General features: G+C 40.2%; 1 protein-coding gene across 1 annotated transcript in view; it reads right to left on the bottom strand.

Moving 5' to 3' along the window:
• cdh12b (cadherin 12b) overlaps nucleotides 1-17,290 on the bottom strand; it is a 194,075-nt gene that overhangs the window by 71,096 nt on the left and 105,689 nt on the right. Inside the window, exons 3-5 of the mRNA XM_077200327.1 lie at nucleotides 11,288-11,582; nucleotides 5,585-5,704; nucleotides 2,533-2,700 (exon numbers count right to left, since the gene is read on the bottom strand). Coding sequence (XP_077056442.1) covers nucleotides 2,533-2,700; nucleotides 5,585-5,704; nucleotides 11,288-11,582 — 583 coding nt within the window. The remainder of the gene's footprint in view (nucleotides 1-2,532; nucleotides 2,701-5,584; nucleotides 5,705-11,287; nucleotides 11,583-17,290) is intronic.

A 17,290-nucleotide genomic window follows, 5' to 3' on the forward strand; every position in this document is an offset into this window, starting at 1 on the left:
AGAGAGAGAGAGAGAGAGAGAGAGAGAGAGAGAGAGAGAGGCAGAGACACGGCCCAGAATGCGGCAGTCATCATAGTGCCATCCTCTGAGACATGAAGATGGAAATCTACTTCTCTCCGAGGGTATTACCAATATTTACACAGCGAGAAAACCAGTGCTCATCAACTCAACATGATTTCTATTTCACGATTTCTGAGCGCAAATGGAGCCTGTTCACATTCACCTGTTTAAAGGCTTGGGCTTATTTCAGTGGAAAAATAAACAAAGGAAGTTCTACAAGTATAAAAATGCATAAAATATGAGGCTGTTGGGTAGAAGCTATGAAGACCGCTTTCTCATTTTTATGATTGCTTGCACTTAGGAAACTTTGGTTTCTCTAAAAATCTCATTAATGTATGCATATTCAAATCTAGCATGTTGATACCCTTAAGAACCAACAATATTTGTGTGCAGTTTTTTTCTCTCTCTTTCTACTACTTTTTGCTGTTAAAATATGCGGCATTTACTGGTTTATCCAAACAATATTCATGAAAGTCAAGATTATTATTTATTTATTTTTAAAGAAATGCTAGCATACATTTTATGAATTCAGTTTTTAAGCTGTCCTATGTGCATTTAAAAAGAAAATGCTGCAAATTTACATTACCCGTGAAAGGTTTAGGGGCACTTGCAAGGGTTTATGGTTCTCCTTATCTTAAATAACTTATGATCTAAAGGTTTTAAAAAGTGCAGATGGCAAACTTATGAACTCTTTTCATAATGTTAAAAAAGGTTCCCATGTGTATGCAAGCTTAAATAATACAGATTTGTATTTGTTTAACATTTGTAGTCATTAAAAAATTCCATTCTTAGGCTACATTTGTAATGGGAAAACTCTGCATAATAATCAAACAAAAATAATAACATAATTGTACAAATGGATGTATCGGAATTATATAGTGACTATTAAACAAATGACTGTTGAACCAATAACATTTCTGGTTACACTTTATTTTGATGGTTCACTTTAGGCATTATGTTGACCAAGTAAACATAGTTGCACCTACTTGTCAACTGACTCTCATTAGAGTATTAGTTGACTGTAGGGGTAGGGTTAGCAGAATAAGGGGAATAATAAGCTTTCACCCTGTGGTGAAAATCGAGTTTTAAATGTTGTTTATATGTCTATTTGGAAATCATTAGTCAAAACAGTTGCAGAGCATTTTCTCCTTAAAACTGCAGGGAATCAAAGACAATCTCAAAAACTCGGATTGAAATCGCTGGTGTTTCTGACATCACAAACTACCTTGTCACGAATCACATCATCGTGTGAACATCAATGAGTGGATCTCTGAGCTTGTGTGAGTGAGTGGAGGCGGGACTAATTTGCATAATCATAGAACCACGTATATTAAATGAGGCAAGGGTGTAGAGTTACATTAAAGCTATTTAGGGCATGACATCTTTTTTTCAAGGAAAAATAATTAAATGTGTAATTTGGGTAGGTTTTAATGGATGAAATTATTGACTACAGGGGGACTTTAAAATGTCTGTACCACACATTATTGGTCAGGAAATTAGCAAATATGTAAGAAAATGCACTATTTAAAAAGCCATTGCTGAATTAAGTTTTTGGCAGAATGGGAAGTTGTGTGTGGAGTGATGAATCACAATGAAACAGGAGTTGCATTGTGATGCTCCTGAGCGGTATCTTTGAAACTCCCCTGAGAAATATAATAATACATGCATCTCTTCCACAGTGAAGCTTGGAGGAAGAGTGTCATTGTGTGGGGAGCCTTTTTAGCTGCATGTATTGGTGAGATCCTTCACTATGAAAAGTCATTTAATGCTTTGGAGTTCAGCGAAATATTGCAGAATGGCTTGCTTCCCACATATGAAAACTTGTTACCTAAAGAGGAATTATCAGATGTTATTAGTAAAGACAATGCTCCTGCACATCCAATCCAACAGGCTCATGTTTAGGACTGGTCAGTGTCCAGATTTGAACCCTATAGTGAATATTTGCTCTCACATTAAGTTCAATAGAACTGGGAGACATTTTTCAACTACTCATGAACTGTTTGAAGTCATTAACATTGAGTGGAACAACACTGACTCTTCCTCCTGTAAAAAGCTATCTGCAAGTTGAAGGCTATTCCGTGCTAAGTTACTTTATCGACAGTATTTGTGCATTTGTTGCTAATTCACTGACCAGTAATGTGTGATCAAAATGGTTAAGACCATTAAAAGGCAAGCCTTTATTATTAATCCAAAGTCTGTCCTGAAGGGCCACTGTCCTGCAGCATTTATCTCCAACTTGCCTCTACACCGTTGCTCAGAAGTTTTTTTATGCCTAGAGAGACCTTGATCAGGTGGTTCAGGTGTGTTTAATTGGGGTTGGAGCCAAACTTTGCAGGACAGTGGCCTAACAGGAGCAGGATTGGATACCCCGATCTAAAATGTTGAAAATAAAAGAATGAGCAGGTGTGTCCAGACTTTTGACTGATTTGAGTTTAAATGAGTTGGCAGTTTATCAATTATCCATTGTCTTACTTTTGGAGAACCTAGGTGGGTTGTCGTTGACGTCACTTAGGGTGATGTTGATGGTGGTGGTTCCTGCCAGACCCCCTAACTGCCCACCCATGTCTTTGGCCTGGATGAGAACCTGATACAGCTCCTTCACCTCCCGGTCCATGTTGGGTAGAGCTGTCCTGATCACACCTGCACACAGATAGAAAGACTGTGTTAATGGAAAGGAAAGACCAGAGAAAAAGATGATAAAGGGATTGTGAGGTAGACAGAAAGACTGTGTTAATGGAAAGAAGAGACCATCGAAAAGGATGATAAAGGGATAGCGAGGTAGACGGAGAGTGTAGATGAAGAGGCTGTGAATACAGAGAGGTATCAGTGTGTGGAGAGATTTGGATTACAGAAAAGAGGGTAAGGTGAGGAGAATAATAGGGTTTAGACCTGAGAATGAGGCCTGCTGAGAAAGGGATGTGAGCGGTAATCTAAAATAACAGACACAATTGAGATTGAGAGCGGTAAAAAAAAAAAGCAAATGGATGGAAGTCTGAAGCATTGTGGAAAAGGAAACCAAAGCAAATTGAACTTAAATGTACAGTGTGTCATTTCTATGCTATTATTGGTGTTCTGAAAATCGATTAACGTCCCAGCATGACTTACCCACATTACATTTGTGTTGTTCTAGGGTTCAATTTAGTGTTTGGGGATTATAAACTAGTCCTGCTTAGGTACACATCCTGATAGATATGTCCTGGCTGATGTTTCCTACATGTTTGAGAAATTTATCATGGTTGTAAAATGTACCAACATGTTTTAATCCATAGAACATGGTGTCTACTCAGTGGAATGGAATCCAAACAGTGGGTTGAGGTTTTGCTAATTAGCACGACTCTGTTAGCCTCTGATGCCATAACTAAACAAATAACTCTTTCTGTATTAATGGCTGATTTTGCTGTACTTGACCATTCTCAACCTTTTCGCTGACTTTTAGAACTAAATGAATATTCAGGGTCCAACACATGAAGTGATATAATGTTAATAAATACAAAAATAATATTTTTTAAGTAAAAATAAAGCTTTATGGTGAGGCACTTAATATGAAATAAAATGTGACCAATTTTGGGAGGATCTAAAAGCATAAATCTGAAGCTTATTATTTTACATAATAAAAGTTAAACAGATTTTTTTTATGCAGCTTTAAGACTTCTGTATGACTTTAGGTGATTGCATAGATGTTTGTGTAAATTTGTGCATCCATATGTTAATGTATTTATGGTTTTGACCACTATGATGATTATTTCTGAAATAATCATTTTTGCAGTTTAGTGCCCATACATGCTTTCAGTGGAAGCATTAGAGTATGTCTACAGTAGTACATCAAACACTGGAAAAAAATATAATGACTATGTGGCTCTTTGAAAAATATTTTTTATACTGTATTATACCCCCTTCAGAACACGTTATTGCTTCTAGCAATCAGCTGTTAAAAAAGGGAAAAGCTCTCTTGGGTTCTAGCACATAGATGGTTTCTAAAGTACCATAGAAATTAAAAGTGTTCCCCTTGGGCATCAAACTTTTAAAACCTTCCCGAAACCAGTGATATACACCTTTACCTTCAAGTGTTTTTCTCTGGCTAAAAGATTCAGGTCAGTCCTAAAGCTTCTGATACTTAACAGTCTTAACAAGCCAACAAAGCCAATGTAGCAACACCTTTCCTCACTTTTCTTCCATAAAGGACAGCTAATGCATTTCCCAACGCCACATGAAGCTTTCCCAGATCAAGAGAGCACTTCATAGGATGAATTAGATATGGCGGTGAGCAGTTAAAAAGGGCAAAGACCTTCATACAAAACCAGTTTCAAATGAAATGTAAAATGTGTGTCACATGGGATTGTAGACCTGTTACACGAGGATCTGTTTTTTTTACTTTAGTCTCGCATGGACAGATCTCCTTTTGAAGTTTGTGTTAGTAATTAAAGGAGTAGTTCACCTAAAAATCATTTCCTGCATCATCATGCATTTTTCTTGCATTGAAAGCAGAAACTCTGCCTGAGATCTTCCTTTTGTATTTCAGAATAAAATAACACAGGATTGGAACTACATGGGGGTGATAAAATGGTAGCAAACTTTCATTTTTGGTTGAACTATTCCTTTAAAGTGTGTGTTTCCTGAGTCTGTTTTCTCTCACGACTCTGTTGATTCCGTTATGCATTTCACCCCCGCCCTCGTCTCACAGCTTTTGTTTACTGTCAGTTTTATTATGGCCTGCATGGGACAAAACCGGATTTTCTTCCTTTTCTAGTCATTTGATTTGTTCACCCTTTGAGCCCAGCATGATTTGCTTATATCAGGATATTATATTTTTATTCATGTATTACTGTTTGCTATGCTTCATACTTGTACAACAGGGCCGTAGACAAATATACAAGTGTGAAATTCTCGCACATGCTCTGTGCATCAAGTTTTCCTTGCAGGTTGGAGCTTTGTGCTTTTACATATTGGATATTGCAGCTCACTGAATGCAGAGGACGCCTATTAGTAGATTCACATTCCTTGTACTAAACGCTCCTGTTACTGCATAACAAAATATTCACTGGCAGAAAATAAAAGGCAGTGTATTTGTTTGCATCATTTGATGATGCTACAGTTCTTCCAGCCATATAAACAACAGAAAAATCCATTTGCTTTTACCAAGCTGACTTTATTTTCTACTTGGATGGTATTGGGGTCTGAAAAGTAGCACCTGATTGTATAACCATATATCTTTTCAGGCCTGTTGTTTAGCTGACAGTATGTCCCTTTCTGTTCCGCTATTCAAAATGAATTGCAGTTTATTTTGAGTTACAAATCCATTTTCTTGGCTGGCCACATTATCAAATCAAACCGCCGAGCTTATTTATCTAATAGGGTCAATGAATGTAATTATGTTGAAACCTGTGAACTGTGAAATTAATGAGCCTAGCCTGTTGTTATTACCCAAACAAAGCAGCGGAACTTGTTTGTTATAATAATAATTTCATTTTTAATGTAGCAAACATTTTTCCCGATGTTATCTCTCAAATATTCAGGAGTGCTTTACCAGTTTTGGGGTCAACGGAGAAGTATGGCTGGCCGTGCAGTATGCTGTACACCACCCGGGCACTGTTGCCGTATGTAGGGTCATCTGCATCTGTTGCCGTCACCTTCATCACATACGTACCTGCAAATACACAGAGGATATTCATTTGTGTTAAACGACATGAATAAATATGAAAGATGTGCTTTGTTCGAGGTTATAACTGTATGGATCCGCCCTTGTATGGATCCGGTAGATTGGATAGGGTTTTACCGAGATTCAAAAACAGGCCTATATAGGCACATTATTATATGCGTTTGTTCTGATGGGCTGACATAAAACCAAGTAGATTCCTGTGTATTGATTTTCCACTGTATTTCGGTATGTCTGCAATAGCAGTTTTTAAATTACAAAGGGCAGCACTTTTAAATTGCCCAATAAATGACAAACCATCTGTATTGTAGAATGAACTGATGGTCACGGTCCGCCGAATCACCGTGTTTTACTGAATCATTGTCTTTTACTGAAATGCAGCAGAATTCTGCACTCTGACCATCTCGCAATTTAGCAGCAATTGTGTGTTCTTCTAGAATAGTTTCCTGATTATATCCATATCATTCTCCTGCTTTTGATATATTGCTTGTATATAGGACATATATACAGTAGTTATTGTACATATCTACAGGTATATATTTCATAAGAAGTATAAGGTCAATTGTGATTTTATATCATCTTTTATGAAAACACTCAAACCACAATGTAGAATGAATTATCACACTGTACTGTTTGAGATGAGGAAAGAAACTTTGAGGCCTTGGAAGAGAGAGAAAAGAAAGAAACAAAAGAAACCAAGAAGTAATTGTTCAGATTTTAAATCAAGGCCATTTCCCAATGGAAATCCCTTTCAACAAGATGATGCAATTACCTTTTTTTTTTGTTCTCTCAACACACATCGACATGCTTTCAGATTGTTCTGGCCTCCACATAAAGAGGTGAAAAACATTACAAACCTACATAGTTCCTCTCCTTTGAGTGACCTCCAAATTAGAGTCACATTCTATCAGAGCAAAATCCTGTAACCCGATGACAAATACATCTAAAGTCAAGAAATATGGACAAATTGACAAGGCAGAATTGTAGGAATCCTCCTCTCTTGTTTGTACAGCAAGACCCAGTTATGATTTTGTGATGGCAGCAGCCACAATATAAATCACACAGACGTCTGCAAAATAGTGTTGGAATCAATGTTGGACTATGGTGCACTTATAAACTGGTCTATTCACATTTCGCTATCTGAGATCATGAGTAGCTTTGATTCAGCTGGGAAGGGGAGGGTTTCATTTCATTCCGTTGCCATTCAGATCAAGGAAAAGGCAATCTCAAAGTGAATTACCCTGATCTGTCATCCTCAGGGGAAGCAACATGAAAAGGGCTTTGGTGTTGGATAGGGCATGTAGTTTATTAAGCTCGACACCAAACTGTATGTCAGACTTTTACTATTGGTGTTTTACCTCTTGCCATGCAAAGCTTTCCTTATTTCTTTTGTTTATCTGAATATGTATTTGGCTTTTCCATGATGAAAATCTCTTTAAACTCACAAGCTCAAAACAAATTCGAAACAAAACTGTTTGCTTTGTGCTTAACAGATGAAAGGCGATTTAAATCGGGGGTATTATGTCCAGTATGTTGTAAAAAGTGATTTATCTCCTGTAATTTTCAGTTTTACAGTATCAGCTTTCATAAGATGCAATTAAACTTTCTATGCGCTGTGTATTTCCAGTTGTTTTATCCTTACGATCATTAAGAATTACATGATATCACATGAATTTATTCATGTGTAAATTATACAACAATATAGGGTATCAAGACAAAAGCATAACTGAAATATTTTAAGATAATCTCATGATGTTTTCATAGGACTTGTTACAGATTTATGAACAGTTCCACCAACTCTAGCATTTCCTAAAATAGTCAGTAAATGCTTTCGTTCAGGGACATTTTTAAGACTGATCTCTCTCAGGGCCTATGACTACAAATGAGTATGAGTCCCAGAGAATTACTGCTTCTGTTTACTGCGCTGTACTATTGCAGGAAATTCCTGAAGTTTGTACAGCAACTTTGTCAAAATTACCATTCATTAAAAGTGCTATATACATAACTCTGAATGGAATTTGTTTGGAATAAAGTGAAATACATGAAAATACGATTTTCAGACTCTTTGTTTGGAAGTCATTGGAGCTGAATTGTAAATTGTTAGCGGCATAAAATATTAGTAATTGTAATGATTTGAGGTAGCCTATAATGACACTAAAGGCTACATCTGCTTAGCATTTGTCATACATTTTTTTCTTATACTGTAAATATAAATCTGCTTGAAACACATGGATTGTTGCAACTTTGAATTTATCTGCTTCATGTTTTACCTGTCAAAATAGCTGTGCAATTGTTGGCTGTTGACAGGCTCTGGTTTGCCAATTTCCTTTAGAATTTTGTTGTTTTTGTTTTGGTCTGTGTTTGTGTCTCAAATTGGTAACACTTTATTTCCACAGTCCACTTTAGACATTCCACTAACTATAAGTGACTTTGCACACTCTTGTCAACTCTGATTATGGTATTAGTAGACTGTTAGGTTAAGGTTTATAATATGTTGACATTTCAGTAGAATGCCTTTTGGTGGAGCATCAAAATAAAGAGTTAGCAAATATTAAGCAGAGAGTCTAATAATATTCTAATGACTGCTAGTTGACGTAGTCAAAGTAACCTAAAATTAGTATGTCTAAAGTGGACTATCGAAATAAAGCATTAATAAACTGTTTGACATTTAGTATAAATGATACATGATAATTTTAAACAAGTGAGAATCTATCAATATTACTTTATTTGTGCACATGTTTTTAAACTAAAAGTTATAATGGATACTGTTCAGTAAATCTTTGTCATGACAAATGTACCAGAGCATAGGTGAATGCAGACATGTGCAGTGTTATTATATTATAAATGTCATTAAATATGTTTATTTAGCGTGTTTGTATACTCTGTATCATTTCAGAAATACATCTGTGATCAAATATCGTTGAAGTCTAATTACAAATAGTTTTGAGATTAAATGTTTAAATATCATGCAGTGAGTGCAAACAACAATGGTGGGCCCTTGATGTTTCATAAACTGGTTAACAAACAAGCTTCCGTCTCTTCTTTAGACTATAAATCAGTGAAGTACCCAGTTAAATGTTATATAACACAACGGAACCAGCATTTCATCGACCATCATGTTTGCAGGGAACGTAGCGTCATATTACATAGCTCCCCAGCGTGGCCTCAGGGATTGATGCATCGTCTGCAATCATATTTGACATCATGATTAAGAATATTTGTCCAAATAATGGAGGCCATTATGACTTTAACAAGCTCTGCAATGTGTTCCATGAATGCAAGAGGATAGCGCTACATTGATCCGCTAGTAGTTACGGCGATTGGATTAGGCTGTGTGGAAATCAATACAACTTCTGGCCGGCTTAAGAGACGAGCCTTTTTAGAGAAGCAGAGACAGTAACAAAATAAGGTCCTGCTGCCATCATCACCCGGAGCAGATGCCTTGGTGAAATAATCAGTAATACAATCAAGGTCTCTGTGAGATGAGAAATCCTACTAGGACTGTGTAATCCAGTTTGGTGGGGATTTGGAGCCCATGCACTTCTAATTATCTGACGGCACACAGTAATGTCTGGATTAGATCCCCTCTGCCACACCAATGAATATTTGGCAAACTCATTACAAGAGTAATATATGACCTCTAGCATCTCTCGCTGTAATACTATGGCAATCATCCGTGTAGCCTTTAGGCTTTATTGTTTGTATTACATATGTTACATTAAATTGCATTACATACATTACATTCATTCATTCCTTATAACCTTTAGGCATAATTTATTTGACATCCATTGATTGAAATTGCATAAAATTTTTTTTTAATTTAATTTTATTTCAATTTAGCTGTTTAGTTTTACTCCAAATTTTTTTTACACTACCCCACGACACGCGATAAAAGATATGAGAGTTTTTGTCCTAAACAGGCGGGACAACAATACGTGACGATTCTATTTTAGAAGCGGTTTCTATTTCTGCGACCGGAACAACAACATACAAATTATGACAATTATAATCTCAGTTACTGATTATGTGCTGTATTTGATTTAAAAATAATTTTATGTGAGTTTAAATATAATTTTGCGTGACCTTTACTGAAAATGAAAATTTTTAATTCACCTCAGATCTTGAAAATAAATTAAAGGAAACAAGTATGTTCAAACTGTGAACTTAGTGTGAACAAACAAGTGTGAACAAACAAGTGCAATCTATGACAAAGATTGTTTCAGTTACTCGGTATGTATTTTTAATAATGTTAAAATGGTGTAATATTTATTAATTTATGTACTTATCCATTTTGTTGCGAGTGCCGTGCGCTTGCAGATAGACTCCGCCCATAGGCTTTTCTGATTGACTGTGGTCTTTGATTGATTTTGTCAATTACCATGTAGACCATGGTGTAGTAGACAAACAAATTGCTTGTCGCTGGAATCTTAAGACATGGTGTAAGCTTCAATATGCCAATTTTCCAACACTGTGACTATCATAATTTTAATCTTATCCTTCATTGACCGGCTTTAAAAATTTTGTTTTATTTTATTTTATTTATTTCATTTTTATTTTAGCTCCAACATTTGTTTGCATTGTTCCCTATTTTGTAAAAATTATATGGGAACCATTACCATTTTTACAACCATTACGGCCGTTTCACACCGCAAGCATGAGCGGCGCGTGAGCAGCACGTCAGAGCAACTACATCGTCACTGAAGCTGCAGACGCGCGCGAGTATTCACACTGGAAGTGTTTGTACAGTGTCACAACAGCGGCTCCCAGGCTACATATAAGGCTACATATAAGCAAGCATTTCTTTACAAAGACTTTTGAAAAATTTGTTTTTAGAAGTTGGTGGTCATAAACACATTTGAAGTTTGTTCAAAGCCCAAACTGAATAATTAAAAACAAGTTTAATGGGTAGCCTACATTTTCTATAACATTTTATTTTCTTTATGTTAGTCTTCATTTCCTTTTCTGACATACTGCAATTCTTGTTAAAACACACTAGACATGCAAATTCTATGCGTTTTGGGCACTTTTTGTGTGAAATCATTTTAATTTTGTTCATCAAAAGTGTGCTTTCACTTTAATTGAGCGTGAGCAGCGCAGCAAAAATAGACTCGAAGCCGAAACCCCCGCTTCACTGCTGCTCACGCGACGCTCCTGCTTGACGCTCACGCGCTGCTCCTGCTCGCGGTGTGAACGCTCTCATTGATTAACATGCATGCCGAAAAAAATACGCGCTGCTCACGCGCTGCTGACGCTTGCGGTGTGAAACGGCCGTTAGTCCACATTAATGTAGCATGAACAAACATTATTATATTAATATTTATAAACATAAATCATATTAATTAATTAATTAATTATTAAATGTGATCATATTTTTTTTTTATAAATTAACATTATCCTAGAATACCAAATGCTGTAAAAAAATATAGTTCATAATATATTAACTAATTGATGAATTGAACCTTGTATAGTTTAAACATAAAGGAAAAATCAGGGCTTTACTGACTCTTTTCCAACCACTAGCACCCAACACCAGCCATGTTTCAGCAGAAGAAACCATTTTAACGGGCTTCTTACCCACAGGTGACATCTCAGGTACACTAGCTGTGTAGGGGCCTTCCATGAACTTTGGCTCATTGTCGTTGATGTCCTGCACCTTGATGACAAACTCTGACTCAGGTTCCAGTGGACGGTTGGTGTCGATGTCCACCGCTTGCGCTCGTAGCGTGTAGTAAGGCTTCTCCTCCCGATCCAGACTGCGTAAAGCATGTATGTCCCCGGTGGTCTGGTCAATGGTGAAAATGGTTCCAGCCCCATCGCCTGAGAGAGTGTATTTCACTCCACTATCCCCTTTATCCAAATCAGTGTGTAACTAAGGGAGACAGAAAGAGTGGCAAAAATGTGTCAAACAGTGGCAAAGATGTACAGTATAATATGGCTCTCTGGAATACAAAGAGTGTTTTAATGACCTTAGTAGTGTATTTGACTATATTGATTATATTGCATAATATGGTTAATTAAGAAATTAAGGGGAGGAGCATTGCCTTATTTTTTCCAATCCACATTATTCCTACGCCCCATGACGCTTTTCGCGAATTATGGGTGTAACTTCCGTTAACCTGTAAACAATAATTGAAAGACTAGCTCTATCAAAGCAATAATATATATTTTAAACTGTGTCAAAAAAAATTATACTCACCCTTCAACCATTGAACATTAAAAAGGACATTTAAAAGTGTAAAAGCATCAACAAGGTACTTTCAACAGACCATGAATAACCCCAAAAGCGTGAATATTTCCACAGCAAAATCGGAAGGTATAATATCACTGTGGTAATCTGTATCATGTAAATTGTATTTACCCTGCGAAAACAAATCTGTAAAGAGACGTGAGAATTTGGGGAGAAAAAAAAAGAGAGATTATTCGTGCATTCCAGTAAATTTATTATTGGTATATATTGTAAATTAAATCGTGAGAACAGACCACAAATGTGCAGTATATGTTGAACTTTTTTATACTGTAACAGCGGAATCCAAAAGGAAAAAAGAAAATAATCATGAGGAAAAGAATGCAGCGATTGAAAATAACTCTTCCCATAGATATTCTTGTTATAACATGTCATGTTAAAATACCAATTGTTACGTTATTCTTAAATAAAACATGAAAGAAAACCGATAGCTCATTGAGTCAAACTGACGGATAAGCTTTATAGGGCAACTTTATGATTTGAAATGATTCGTTTCAGTCTTTTTGAATGGAAGTTCCCCAAACTGGAAGTGTCACCCATAATTCAAAACGCAGTATGCTCGTCAGGAATAAGGTGGATATAGAACAGTTTTTGTTTTTCAGTTAGTGGAAGAAAGCACAGACAGTTGACTGAAGCATGCTACATTTACAAAATGTTATCTGCAACTGAAAATTAAGTGAAAACAAGAGAGATTACACATAGAAGGATAGCCTGTGTGCTATATAAACTTTTGCATACGGGTCTGGAAGTTTATAATGTAATTATTCCTGACAGAAAACTTTGCTGTTTCGTCACTGACTTCACATTTCAGCATGCTTAAAAGATTTCCTTTGATTTGAACTCTGAGGATGTGATTTGCCCTGTTAGCCTGCAGGTAGATGAACGTCTCAGGTTACGTATGTAACCCTGGTTCCCTGAGAGGGAACGAGACACTGCGTTGAGACGCGGTGGGAACGCTCTGCGTGATTGTGTCGTGAAGCACGTGTATAATCAGTCCAATGGAAGAGCGAGACGTTATAGGACGTCATAGACCAGGAAGCTATAAAGCACACCAGAAAACAGACCGCGACAGCTTCTGATATGGCCTGAAGCAAGTCGATCAGGGCATGCAGGAAGTATGCCAGGAGAACGCAGCGTCTCGTTCCCTCTCAGGGAACCAGGGTTACATACGTAACCTGAGACGTTCCCTTTCAAGGGAACTCGAGCTGCGTTGAGACGCGGTGGGAACCCCATATCCACTACGCCATAAAGAGAAATGCCCGTTCTGTGTGGAGTCCTTGCGCACACTAAGAAACAAGCAGCCTAGCCCCGGGAGTGGAGAGGTCTAGGTCGTAAAATCGGACAAATGTATGCGGTGAGGACCAGCCTGCCGCATTACAAACGTCCTGAAGGGAAACAACTGAAATTAAAGCCTTAGAGGCAGCCATACTCCTAGTAGAATGGGCGCGGACAGCCATAGGTGAAGGCTGTCCGGCCGCTTCATAAGCAAGTGAGATAGCCTCAACTACCCACTTGCTCATTACCTGTCTCGATGCAGGGCAACCTTTCTTGGTTGAACCGAAGCAGACAAATAACTGCTCTGATCTACGCCACAGGGCAGCTCTGTGAACGTAGGCATCCAAAGCCCTAACGGGACATAACAGATTGAGACTTTCCTGTTCTGGGGTAATGAAAGGTGGAGGGCAAAAAGCCTGCAGCACAATAGGGCCCCCCACATTAGTGGGGACCTTAGGAATGTAACCCGGTCTAGGGTGTAAAAATGCTTTCACCATACCAGGTGCAAATTCCAAACATGAAGGAGCCACCGACAGGGCTTGCAGATCTCCAATTCTCTTGATATAAGAAATAGCGAGAAGAAATAGAGTTTTTAGTGTAAGGAACTTCTCTGAAAGCTCTTCAATAGGCTCGAAGGGAGCCAGGCCCAGACCCTCAAGTACAAAGGCCAAATCCCAAGCCGGTGCTCTAGAGTGCAGTGCAGGCCTCAGCCTCAATGTACCACGGAGAAAACGAATAATAAGAGGATCTCTCCCAAGAGAAGAAGCCCCCAGAGGGGAGCGATAAGCAGATATAGCCACTACGTACACCTTTAAGGTGGAGGGAGATAATCCAGCAGAGAAACGGTCTTGTAGGAAATCGAGAACTGTACCAACCGGGCAGTTAACGGGATTTAAAAAACGTTCTCCACACCATGTAGAGAACAGTTTCCATTTCAATTAATATAGTTTCCTCGTGGAAGGAGCTCTGGATTGAAGGATGGTCTCAACGACCTCAGTCGAGAGACCGGATTCTAAGAGCTGGGCCCCCTCAGAGGCCAAGCCCACAGTTTCCACAACTCCGGGCGAGGGTGAAATATCGTGCCCCCTGCTTGAGATAACAAGTCCCTTCTGACAGGAATCTCCATGGGAGAGCCGTGCAGAAGGGACACTAGGTCCGAGAACCACACTCGGGTCGGCCAGTGCGGGGCTACTAATAATAGATGAGCCCCTTCTTGGCGAAATCCTCTCCAGAACTCCCGGAAGCAATGATATCGGGGGGAATGCGTACAGGTGCAGCTTCGGCCACACCTGTACCATAGCGTCCAGTCCGAGAGGAGTTGGATATGTGAGGGAGAACCAAAGCTGACAATGGGTTGTATCGTAAGATGCGAAAAGATCTATCTGAGCTTGACCATAGTTCTCCCATAGGAGCTCCACCACCTCGGGGTGAAGTCTCCACTCCCCGGGCCTCAGCCCCTGCCTTGACAGGATATCTGCTCCCACATTCAAACACCCTGGAATATAAACTGCCCTGAGTGACAGTAATTTCCACTGGGCCCATAGGAGGATCTGATGAGCCAGTTTGCATAATAATCGGGACCTCAGACCCCCTTGATGGTTGATGTAAGAGACCACCGATGTGTTGTCTGTGCGGACAAGCACATGATGGCCTCTCAGGTCTGGCAGGAAGTATTTGAGAGCCTGAAATACCGCCATCATCTCTAGTCGGTTTATATGCCACGAAAGCTGATGATCCTGCCAGACACCTGTCGCCGAGCGGCCACTCATGACCCCCCCCCAGCCTGTGAGGGAAGCATCCGTTGATAGCGTTACGCGTCGACAAGAAGCCCCCAATACTGGGCCTTGGGCGAGGAACCAAGGTTTCTTCCACATGACCAAGGCACATAGGCATAACCGCGTGACCTTGATCGTGCGAAACGGATTTCCCCTCGGAGAAACCCCCTTGGTCCTGAGCCACCACTGCAGGGGTCTCATGTGCAGAAGGCCAAAAGTAATTACGTTGGACGCAGCTGCCATGAGACCCACCAGTCTCTGGAACTGTTTCACAGTGAGTGACTGGCCTAGTTTTACCATCTTTACGGCTGTGAGAATCGCAGAAATACGTGCTGGAGACAATCGTGCTTGCATAGTTGTCGAATCCCACATCACCCCTAAAAAAGTGGTCCTCTGGGCTGGGAGGAGCACACTCTTCTTGGTGTTTAGCCGCAACCCCAACCTCTTTATGTGAGACAGAACGACATCTCGATGCCGAACTGCCAACTGCTCGGAACGAGCCAGGATCAACCAGTCGTCTATATAGTTTAATACGCGAATGCCCTGGAGTCTCAGAGGAGCCAGCGCTGCATCCACGCATTTCGTAAAGGTGCGGGGTGATAAACCTAGGCCGAATGGAAGGACCCAATATTGGTATGCTTCGCCCCCGAAAGCAAACCTCAGGAACTTCCTGTGATGAGGATGAATGGATACATGAAAGTAAGCGTCCTTCAAGTCTATTGTGACAAACCAGTCCTCGGACTGAATCTGTGATACAATCTGTTTGAGTGTAAGCATCTTGAACTTGAGTTTCTGAACTCTGCTGTTTAACTGACGCAGATCTAGAATAGGACGCAACCCCCCATCCTTCTTGGGAACGATGAAGTAACGGCTGTAAAACCCTGACTCTCTGCTGGGAGGAGAAACCCTTTCTATAGCCCCTTTTCGCAGAAGCGTCAGTACTTCTAGCTCCATGACCCGAGCCTGCCTTGGGTCCACCACTGTGGGAAGGACCCCTTGAAATCTGGGCGGACGAGAACCAAACTGAACTCTGTAACCCTTTTCTATTATATGCAGGACTCACTGAGAAATATTTGGCAGTAGTTTCCAAGCTGCCAGAAATTCTACTTAGGGGACCAGTCTCTCGAGACTGGCCTCGGGATTCGGTTGTACGGACATTTCGGTGCCCTGAAATGGCGAACCGGCAGGGAACAACCGAACTGACCGTTCTACGATCCTCCTCGGAGAATCGTATGGGGACGCTGACACCTCGGTGCCCTGAAGCGGCGAACCGGCAGGGAACAACCGATGTGGCAGCGCTGCGACTCTCCTCAGAGAATCGCCCCCCAGAGGGTGCCGAGGATGAACGATTTCTCGAAATCGTCCCTCCTCGGAGGGGACCACCCTCAGAAGCCTGACGCCTTGGGCGTCAGGATTTCTTCTTAGCCCAAGCCTTCTTAGAGATGACAGTACTCAGATCTTGCCTACCCCTAGCTGGCCTGGACTGCGACCGCCACCCAGGTTCCCCAGATTGTGGAGGAGCCCAAGTGGCGACGCTCTGTTTTTGATGCACTCTGTGCTGTGAGGAGCTTGTACTCGGACGAGACTGCTCGGATTTAATAATCATTTTCCGCCCAGCAGTCTCGGGGACATCGAAACGTCGAGGAAGAAACAGCCGATTGTTTTTTCGTTTCTTGAAACCTATCGACGACACAATTGAATGCGTCGCCGAACAAACTTGAAGGTGACAGTGGTGCGTCCAGAAGAACAGACCTATCTTTATCTTTTATATATGACAGATTTAACCAAAGATGCGGCTCCGTGGCCACCAGGGCTGCCATAGAACGGCCCACTGATTTGGCCGTCTCCTTGGTGGCCCGGAGAGACAGGTCTGTTGCGCGACGCAATTCTCGAATTGCGTCAGCGCTGACTTTCTCACGTTCATCGATATCCTTCAGCAGATCAGCCTGGTATGCCTGCAGTATAGACATAGTGTGCAGACATGACGCAGCCTGACCTGCTGCCGAATAAGCTTTACCCACCAGCGAAGATGTAAATTTTAATGGCTTGGTGGGTAACGTCAGGGCTTTTAATGATGACGATGACTCAGGAGAGAGATAGCTTGCGAACGTCTCTTCAGCCCGAGGCACCGTCAAATAGCCATAATCAGATGCACCCAAAACATTACCGTAGTTGGAAGTTTGTGGGTTAAATACTCTGAATGACGCCGGTTTATTCCACGATCTCGAAACCTCATTGTGGAGATCGGGAAAAAACGGGAGTCCCCGACGTGGAGGCTGTGTT

The sequence above is a fragment of the Siphateles boraxobius genome, unplaced genomic scaffold (assembly GCF_051911475.1).
Source record: "Siphateles boraxobius isolate OS27281-9 unplaced genomic scaffold, OSU_SipBor_1 46, whole genome shotgun sequence".
Lineage (NCBI taxonomy): Eukaryota > Metazoa > Chordata > Actinopteri > Cypriniformes > Leuciscidae > Siphateles > Siphateles boraxobius.